This window comes from Colobus angolensis, unplaced genomic scaffold (genome assembly GCF_000951035.1).
Source record: "Colobus angolensis palliatus isolate OR3802 unplaced genomic scaffold, Cang.pa_1.0 Scaffold187, whole genome shotgun sequence".
NCBI classification, from domain to species: domain Eukaryota; kingdom Metazoa; phylum Chordata; class Mammalia; order Primates; family Cercopithecidae; genus Colobus; species Colobus angolensis.
This window is the reverse complement of record NW_012115010.1, coordinates 2,000,593-2,010,271: the sequence shown is the minus strand read 5'-3', so window position 1 is coordinate 2,010,271 and position 9,679 is coordinate 2,000,593. Positions and strand designations below refer to the sequence as shown.

Sequence of the window (9,679 nt, the reverse complement as noted above, 5' to 3'; positions counted from 1 at the left end):
GATGGTCTCGATCTCCTGACCTCATGATCCGTCTGCTTCGGCCTCCCAAAGTGCTGGGATTACAGGCATGAGCCAATGCGCCCGGCCCAAAATCACAGCTTTTTAACCCGGAGGCCCATGGGTGGAAACCACACAGAGGGCTATGAAGGGCAGGAAAGAAGGCGTGGGCCGTAGGAGCCTGAGTGACTTGGTTTGGGACAGGAGGGTTGGGGGGCTTTAGAGGGGTCATGCAGGTCCTATGTCTTGTCAGCTTCCCTGGAAAGGGGCTTGGAGGCACCAGCCATGGACCTGAAATGATCAGGGGGTCAGGGAAAGGGTAAGTTCCAGAGGATGAGAACAGGGGGAATGGGAAGTCTTAAACACAGCTACTGGGGCCCAGCAACTTGCCATGTTAATTTGCACCCCTCGTGACTCAAAGAACCACCTGGTCAATGGCGCAGGAGGAGAGACATGACACCTGGGCATAGTGGGAAGGTGTGGGGCCTGCACCTCCACCGGAGGAGCCACTGCTGACCTGGACCAAGGGGGCTGCTCTGTGCTCAGCTGGGGAAGCCTGGGCCGGCTCCTGCACTGAGGTGCTCAGGTGCTGGCTGAGAGCCCAGCTGCTGCTCTAACTTGGAGTGAACCTGGGTCAATACCAGCTCGTCTCTGGCGGGTGGGAAAGGTCTGACAATACCAACTTTGCCCTGGAAGAAGGGCAGCCTTAAAGGAAGGCCTTTGGAAGCTGGCCTGATGCTGTGGGCTTGAGGGCCTCTGTGGCCAAGCCCTGTCATCCTGGCTCCAGCCTAGGCCTCAGCACTCCGTTTCTTCCACTGTCACCTGCTGACCAGGAATACCAGGAGGACAAAAGGGTTTGTTCAGCTGCTTTCTTTATTAGAAACAAGTGAGATGTATTGAGCAGAACAACAATGCATTTGGTATTTCCTCCCCTACCCTGGGAATGGATGCCCCCCCACCACAGCCCAATGAAAAGCCAAGACAAAATGGTGAAGCTCCCCCATCCCTGTTCCCAGATGTGGCACCTGCCTGCCAGCCGGTCAGTATTTTTTAATTTAATGGAATGAAATTTGTCCTAAACAGCCTCCCTAGGTGCAGTCGGCTTGTGGGCCTGCCTTCATTTTGCAGCAGAGCATAACTGAAGCCTCAGGCCTCCCCTGGTTCTGGGGAAGGTGGGCCAGGCCGTCACAAGGCTGCCTCACAGGTGGGTAGGCACTGACGGGAGGGACACTCCTGCTCCCTCCCCTGACCTAGCATCCGGTGCCCCTCCCTCTCCTAGACCACAGCTCCATGCAGCTGTCCAAGGCCTTTGGGCCCTTAGGTTGGTTAAATGCTGGTCATCTCTGGGGAAAGAATTCAGGACCACAGGGACTCCCCTGGGCTTCTGAGAGCCAGCAAGTAGGGGAGTGATACCAGTTATATGGGAGTTGTGGGGAAGGCCTGACATTTTCCATAAACCTGATGTTAAAGTAGCTGGGTGTGGGCCGGCCTTCAAATAAGACAGGAGCCTCTTCAGAAATAGGCATGTGCGGGGAAACGAGCCCTATCCAGACCTCGATCCGGAGCGGAGGCCTCCTACTCAGCTCTCTCCCTACACAGACTGGAGTCCGTGGTCAAATGCAGTCAATCCGAAGGCAGGAGGTAAAGGTGGTCTTTGAAACATGGCAGCTGGGAGGACTGGGTGGCAGAGGGTGGGGGCCAGGCCCAGGGAGGCCTTCCAACAGCGGCTGCTCAAGAACAGTCAGCGTGAAGGCTTCAGGGTCCTTCCTTTGCTTGGTTCAAGCCAGCCATGACGCCACCACACTGCAGGGCTCCTGTGGGGAGGCCCTGACCCCCGGGATGGTGCTCTCTGACCTGAAGTCCCAGAAGGGTTTGAATGAAGAACGCAGGGACTATTGGGACAAAAACCAGACGAGCAACAAGCAGCCCCCAAGCCGTCCCCTGCACACCTGGGCAGGGTCTCACCGTGAGATAAAGCAGAGTCCAGTGAGCAGGGAACCTGGTTTCAGTGAGGGAGGTGCCTAGGCCTTTGCCAGGAGATCTGTTTCTTCCAGAACAGCCACTGGGGCCTCACCGTTTCCATTCCATGACCTGGGTCAACCGAAACAGAGCTCACTCCAGAGATCCGCACAGCCCAAATCTCAGAGGCAGCTCAAGCTGGGACCTGGCCCAGAACAGACCAAGACTAGGACAGAGAGCCTTTCCAAGTTCCAGGTTCCCCCAACGTAGGAAAGATTTGGGCACTTTATGCTTTGATATCCTCAAAGGTCTGGACGGGGTGAGTCACTCTGGGGCTTGAGGTGCTGTGCAACTGTTGTCTGTGAGGCTGCAAAGCAAGCCCCCTGCCTCTCCGACTCCTCCCATCTGCGGAATGCAGTGCGCATCTTGCTAAGAACAGCAGCTTCTTTGGTCTCAGTTTCTTGGAGTCAAGGAGTCAAACGTCAGTCACGATTGCTGGGGCCTACAGTTTGCAGCACAGGAACAATGGGAAAAGGGAGGCCCCTGCAGGCCTCTGACGAAAATCCACCTTAGTGAAGTTGCTGGCTCTAGCAGCAATCTGCAGAGCGGGCAGCATTCCCACAGGTGGCACGGCCCCCATCCCAAGCATACGATGTCTCCTGGTTTTGGCAACTCTGCAGAATTAGCCTCTGACAAACCACACCAAAACCCACAGCCTGAAACAAGCCCCTGCTGGCCTGCAGAGCGTGGCTTCGGTGAGTGGCACAGGGCTGAGCCTGGCCTCCTGGCTAAGGCTTCATTCCCGTATGAGCGGAGAGGTGACGGCAGCAAGGAAACCCCACACGCCACACGTCATGCTACCTCCTCCCCACCACTTGCTTCTCTCTAGAGCAAAAATTACATCCAAGCCTGGAAGTGGGTTCCTGACAATTCCACAGCCCAATTCTGCCCAGGCCACGTGGCTGAACACCACTCAAGAATGCCTACATTGACAGACATGCGGCCAGAGGCTTGATTATTTTTTGGGAAACTGGCAGCATCAACAACCATCACTACCATAAAAATCCACAAAACAGCATCAGCAAAAGTCAGACTCGGACAATGGTGATGGGAAACCATTTCTGTTGCCAAGTCCAGATCTGCCTCTAATCACCACTTCTTGCTGCCACTTGCAGGCTGTATCTTGGAAATAAGAAATAGCTAATGGGTTGGAAGGCACAGGCCAGGGGCTGGTGGCTGAAGGGGTCTGGGTATTGACCCCATGCCACTCCTGCCCAGCCACCCTGGGGACATCAGGGTGCTGGTTCTTTGCTCTAAGATGAGCTAAGCAGGGTTTACACTGATATGGTCTCCAAAGGTCCCTGATGCTACAAGGAGGTCCAAGGGCCTCTTCAAACTGCCAGTCATCCCAGGCAGTGGAAAAGCAAAATCTCACAGGGGACCATCCCTATAAGGTTGGCAAGAGCTGGCTAAAGAGCCCTTTTGAATCAGTTGGCAGGATTACTTCCTACAGGGAGCAGGTCAAGGGGATGGAAGAAGGGACTCGATCAATGAGGTCTGCTTCTGCGGACCGTCCCATTGCTGTGTCTCAAAATGCAGGCAGGTCTGGCCCTGCAGGAAAGTCCCTGCCCAGGGTCAGCCCCAGCCAAGAGCTCCATGTGCCATCCAGTGAGATCTGAGCCTGATCCACCTTCCCTTCCTTCTCAAAGCCAGTCATCCCAGCTGATTCAGAAGGGGAACTGGATGAGGTTCTCCAGATCCTCTTTTTCCCTAAGATAAGTCAATGTCTCCTCTGGAGGAAACCATGACTGTGCCAACGCATCTGTCTGCCACTGTCCTCAGGTCCTCATTCTGAGGAATGATCTGGATTCAGCTTTTCATTAAAGACCAAACATCCTTGCACATTTGGAACATGAAAGATATTTAAAATATTTATATATATATAATATATATATATACTTTTATTATTCACCCGTTAACTCCATTATATGCCAATCACGAGCTAGTTTTCAGCAGTTACATTCTCTTGATGACGGCTGCATGGAGATGTAATTAACTGGAAAACACGGAGACCAGAGACACGACCGGAGGTGACATCACGCAGCCCACGCCATCGCAATACAATTGTCAAGTTCGCTGGCGGTTTGGTAAAGCCGGTTCAGTTCTGCTCCCTTTGCCAGGGATTCTCACGTGTGTGAAAATTGGACCAACAGTGGTGGGGTTCCATTTCCTGGTTCGAATTTTCAGTGGCTTTATCCAGAATCTCACTGGTGACTGGTTATTGTAACACCAGTCCAACCTAGGAGAGCCAACAGGGAGAGGCAGAGCTGAGTCGACAGTGGTCCAAAGACTCTCCCACACCCCCCATCCCCGAAGTTCCGACTGGCTGGGCCCGGGGTCCACCGCCTGTGCTGTGGGAGCAGACTCACACCCAGCTGGCCCCATGCTCAACCTCCACACCAGGGTTCACATGTCCATCAGACCTCCCAGGGAAAAGTGGTCCACGCTCCAGCTCACCCCCATGTCCCCTGTGGCGCTGGGGGAGGAAGGGCTAAGAAAGTGTCACGCCAGGAAGAGGGCAGCAGCTCAGGAGAGGAAATCTCCTCAGAGATCCCGCAGCCCTACCCCCCTGACAAACTGTGGACAACTCAACTTCCACGGTCCCCTCAGGTGGGAAGGCCTCACTGGAGATGACTTTCCTGCTCCCCTCTGCCATCCTCACACTAGTTGCTGAGAGGGGAACGCTGACCTGCTGGTCTGGCCAGCACAGGGCAGAGGGAGGGCATTTTCTTTTTTTTTTGAGATGGAGTCTCGCTCTGTCACCCAGGCTGGAGTGCAGTGGCATGATCTCGGCTCACTGCAAGCTCTGCCTCCCAGGTTAACGCCATTCTCCTGCCTCAGCCTCCTGAGTAGCTAGGACTACAGGTGCCCGCCACCTCGCCTGGCTAATTTTTTTTCTATTTTTTTTGCAGTAGAGAAGGGGTTTCACAGTGTTAGCCAGAAAGGGAGGGAGGGCGGGCATTTTCAAAGGCTCAACTCCAGGTAACAAGGACCCAGACTGTAGCTGTCTCCCCAATCCATGGCCTGGTTTCTGCTGGAGACACTGATTCCCTGGGTCGGGCAGCCTGGACTCTGGCTGCGTGGTGCCCACCTTCTCTGCGCCCATGCTGGGGCATTTCCAATTGTAAAGGTAATACTGCAGGTTGCCGTCCCCTATGCCAAACTTGAGCTTCTCCAGGAAGGTTTTGTTCTCCATGAGATCCAGTGCATTGAACACATCAAACCCTTTCTGCAAAGCAGCACGGAGACACAAGAACAGGTGAGGACAGGTGGGGATGGCCTCCTTCCTAACCCTTTGCTGCCATTTCAAAGCTGTCCTGTGGGCAGCCACAAGAACAAGGTTCCCTCAGAAGCTCTGCTGCTTCCACATTAATCCCCACTCTCCAGGCGTTCTCAGGACACTCTGGGTGCCCCCTCCAGCCTGGCCTCTGCCCAGTCTCCCTCCGAGTATACACATAGGTACTCAGTGTCCAGACTGGGGCTCTTGCTATTCCTGGTTATGCCTCCCTGAAACTCTAGTCATTTCCACAGTCCTCTCTGGAGTCCAAGCCCTGAGCCCCTTCCTTTGAGAAGCTGGCTCCCATCAGCTACCTGGGGTTTGTGTTGCTTCCTTATTCCATGTAGACCCCAACTCTCAGGCCCTCAGTGCACCTCATGTTATATGACACCTGCTGTGTTGCTTGGAGACTGCGAAGATGCTTCCTAAACCTCATCAACTGGAGTAGAAGCTCTCACAGGGCAGGGACCAGCTTGCCCACAGCAGGCTGGGCTGGGTGCAGGAGGTCACCAGAACCCACAGCGAAGCACTGACCGACGGGCTCTCCACCCGCTGCTGGCAGTCAGACACTCCGATGACTCACCACGACAGAGAGCAATCACCCCTTTCCCACGCTGGGAAAGCTGTGAGGAGAACCCGTGTCCTCCCAGGGCAGGCCTGGCTATTCAGGCTCCTTGGTGGCGCCTCCTGTGAGAACGAAACTCACTGAAATGAATCAGGAGGAGTTCAATGCCTTCACTTCGGATGCTCCTTGCTCCTTCCGAGTTTTGAGTTTCTGGCTAAAAACTGCAGGAACCCTGCCTAAGCAGAACAGCAGGTGAGGAGGACTCGGAGCCTCCCAGCCCATGGGAGGCTGCGTCCCGGGAGCTGTGCTCACCATGGCTCCACTGCCCCTTCCCCGCACATCTCCAGAGAGCCCCTGGTCTGCTCCTCACCATTTTGGCGAGGACAAGGGCGTCGCTCATGAGGTCTAGAAGAGGGGTCTGGGTGTGAACATTGTAGAAAGAATAAGCAGCTTTGAGACTCTTGTGGGTTGGATGGTTCATGATGGTGGAGGGCAGCGTATAAAAGCTCAGGAAATCCGTCACCTCTCCGTTTGAGTTCTGAAGGGAAGGCAATAAAGAGGCAATGTCAAGCATGCACAGTGGCACTGTGGCCCAGGAACAAAATGTTTTCTTTCGCTCTGCCTTCAGGCAGCTCTGCCCCTCTAGATAAACAGGTAGAAACTGTAACAGGACACGTGGGGAGGAGGAGGGACGTTGGCTCCGGGCACTTGAGGACAGAGCCATGATCGTAGAATGAAACTGCCAAACCTCTTTCCCAGCAGGGGCACCACCAGGGACCTCTTCTTGCAGTTCACATACCCCCAGACTGTGTCTCCTATGTCTGGTCAGCACTGGGTTAAGTTGGGACAGGCAGGGAATTGCAGGCTTTCCTGAAGGATTAAGCGGGGCTCAGTTCTATTCTGTGTTATCAAAGTGGGGCAGAGGGGGAGAAGGGCTCAAGCCAGATCCAAAGGTATCTTTTCAGCAAATTCAAGCACCAACTCCTTGTTTTTAGGGAGGACCAAACACGGATGGTCAAGGAAGTCTAGGGTGCCAACACTCAAGCCCTGGGAACCCGGCCACTCACGGGGGTGCCTCTCTGGGAACGCATTAGAGGCCTGGAACACCACTCCCTGACTCACCTCCACCACGAAAGTGTCGATTATATTCTCCTGGGGGTAGAACCAGTGCTCCACCTCCTCCTGGCTCATGACGGGTGTAAGGTGAAATTGCTTCAAGTACCTGGTGAGGAGCTGGTGCACTACTGGAATGTCCTTTGTTTCCATTGGTCGCAGCCCAGCTGTCTTGGGAGTCTGGAAGCAAGACAGAAGAGATGGAGTAAGATGAGCTGATCACCCTGGGTCTATCCATGGCGAGGATAGATCAGGCCCTCAAGAGAGAATCCCTGGTCATTTGGAGGTTCCCTGCACCCCCGTGCATCTCTCCTCAGGCACAGGGCCTGCCTCTTCCATATCTTCTGGCCCTTTCCCTCCTAGTCCAGGCAGACTCAGGCTGCTGCATCAATCAATCATCCACATGGCCCCAGACTGACTTCCTAAGAAAACACAACCCTTCATGCTCCACCCTTGTTTCAAACTCCCCGCCCCAGAGCACAAGACTTTCTACCCTTGGGCCAGGCTGGCCTTTCTAGCTGTACTTTCTGCCCATGCGGCCCAGCGGTCCTCACAAGCTTCTCACTGAACTGTGACTGATGCCATCCCATACTCACTGCTCTCTCTCTGCTAGACTTAGAGCACTTCATAGACCCCAGGGCCTAGCCAGGGTCTGCCCGCCCAGACACTGTGACACCACTACTTCTCAGAGAGCCATGGCTGCAAGTTAAATGCAGAAGAAAAGCCGCACACTCCCAGGACTTCATCCCCAGTCAGCGTCCCACCCGGCAGCTGCTTTTGCGAGAAAAATGCTTCAGTGGAATGAAACCATATGATGCTATGGAGCAAACACCGGGCTGGTAGAACATCCCCAGAGGCTCAGATACACAAAGGTGGGCTTGGGGCAATCTGCAAACAGGGTGGTGTCACAGTTTACAGGCCTCAGTCAGTGCCTGACACAATGCTTCCCAGTGCAGGAATTGCTTTTAAAACTTCAGTTCTAGAACCTCCAGCCTCTAAAATTCCTTGCTAAATCCTCGTCTCTCTAGGGAACACTCACTGACCTCATTCTACATGGCAGCTCCCATAATGATGCCTCAAATCCTGGACTGAAAACACAGCCATGCTGGGGTTTCCACCCCGATATGGGTGAGACGGTCTTCTCGCTGCTGCAGCACTATAAGAATGCTCTCTGCCTGCCTGCCCACCAGCCTAGAAGGCAGGGCAGATTTGTCATGAGAACAGAAGGAAGAAGACACATACCACAGTCCCCCAAACCTGTGCTTTTGGCAGTGTCTAACGGTGCTGCAGCAGTCTCTCAAGATGGGACACTAATGACCTCAATCCGTTGGTGGATTAGCCTGATTTCAGAGTGATCAATCTTGTTTAGAGGCTGAGAAGTCCAGGCAGGCAGCCCTCACATCAGCAGGAACTCAGTAACTGTGTGGACTGATGGCCAACCAGAAGCACTCCGAGAAAAAAAAAGGTATTTTCTTTTTTTTTTTTTTTTTGAGACGGAGTCTTGCTCTGTCGCCAGGCTGGAGTGCAGTGGCGCAATCTCGGCTCACTGCAACCTCTGCCTCCCAGGTTCAAGTGATTCTCCTGCCTCAGCCTCCCAAGTAGCTGGGACTACAGGCACGTACCACACCCAGCTAATTTTTGTTTTTAGTAGAGACAGGGTTTCACCATGTTGGCAGTGAATCTCTTGACCTCATTATCTGCCCGCCTTGGCCTCCCAAAGTGCTGGGATTCCAGGCGTGAGCCACCGCCCGGCCTGAGAAGGGATTTTAAGAATCCCTACTGGGATGGGCAAGGTGGCTCACGCCTGGAATCCCAGCACTTTGAGAGGCTGGAGGTGGGTAGATCACTTGAGCCCAGGAGTTCAGATGAGCCTGGGCAACATGGCAAAACCCTGTTTCTTTTTTTGTTTTGTTTTGTTTTGAGACGGAATTCTGCTCTGTCGCCTAGGCTGGAGTGCAGTGGTGCGTTCTCGGCTCACTGCAAGCTCCACCACCTGGGTTCATGCCATTCTCCTGCCTCAGCCTCCCGAGTACCTGGGACTACAGGCGCCCGCCACCCCATGACCAGCTAATTTTTTGTATTTTTACTAGAGATGGGGTTTCACCGTGTTAGCCAGATGGTCTCGATCTCCTGACCTTGTAATCTGCCCACCTCAGCCTCCCAAAGTGCTGGGATTACAGGCGTGAGCCACTGTGCCCAGCAGCAAAACCCCGTTTCTATAAAAACAAAAATTAGCTGGGCATGGTGGCACACGCCTGTAGTCCCAGCTACTTGGGAGGCTGAGGTGGGAGAATCACTTGAGTCTGGGAGGTCAAGGCTGCAGTGAGCTGTGACTGCCACTGCACTCCAGCCTGGGCAATAGAGTGAGACCCTGTCTCAAAAAAAAAAAAAAAAAAAAAAGAATCCCTACCTGAAGCCAGCCACAGTTGGAGCATCTGTTTCTTTGGGAAACTAGGAAAACTGAGACCCAGAATAGAAAAGCAGCTCGGCGGCCGGCCGTGGTGGCTCAAGCCTGTAATCCCAGCACTTTGGGAGGCTGAGAAGGGCGGATCACGAGGTCAGGAGATTGAGACCATCCTGGCTAATACGGTGCAACCCCGTCTCTAATAGAAAATACAAAAAACTAGCCGGGCGACGAGGCGGGCGCCTGTAGTCCCAGCTACTCGGGAGGCTGAGACAGGAGAATGGCGTGAACCCGGGAGGCGGAG

At 54.1% G+C, this 9,679-nt stretch overlaps 1 protein-coding gene across 1 annotated transcript in view; it reads right to left on the bottom strand.

Moving 5' to 3' along the window:
- Window positions 1-852: 852 nt before the first annotated feature.
- NMT1 (N-myristoyltransferase 1) overlaps window positions 853-9,679 on the bottom strand; it is a 48,321-nt gene continuing 39,494 nt past the window's right edge. Inside the window, exons 9-12 of the mRNA XM_011940136.1 lie at window positions 6,981-7,151; window positions 6,229-6,396; window positions 5,108-5,245; window positions 853-4,255 (exon numbers count right to left, since the gene is read on the bottom strand). Of these exons, the coding sequence (XP_011795526.1) occupies window positions 4,235-4,255; window positions 5,108-5,245; window positions 6,229-6,396; window positions 6,981-7,151 (498 nt within the window). The 3' untranslated portion in view covers window positions 853-4,234. The remainder of the gene's footprint in view (window positions 4,256-5,107; window positions 5,246-6,228; window positions 6,397-6,980; window positions 7,152-9,679) is intronic.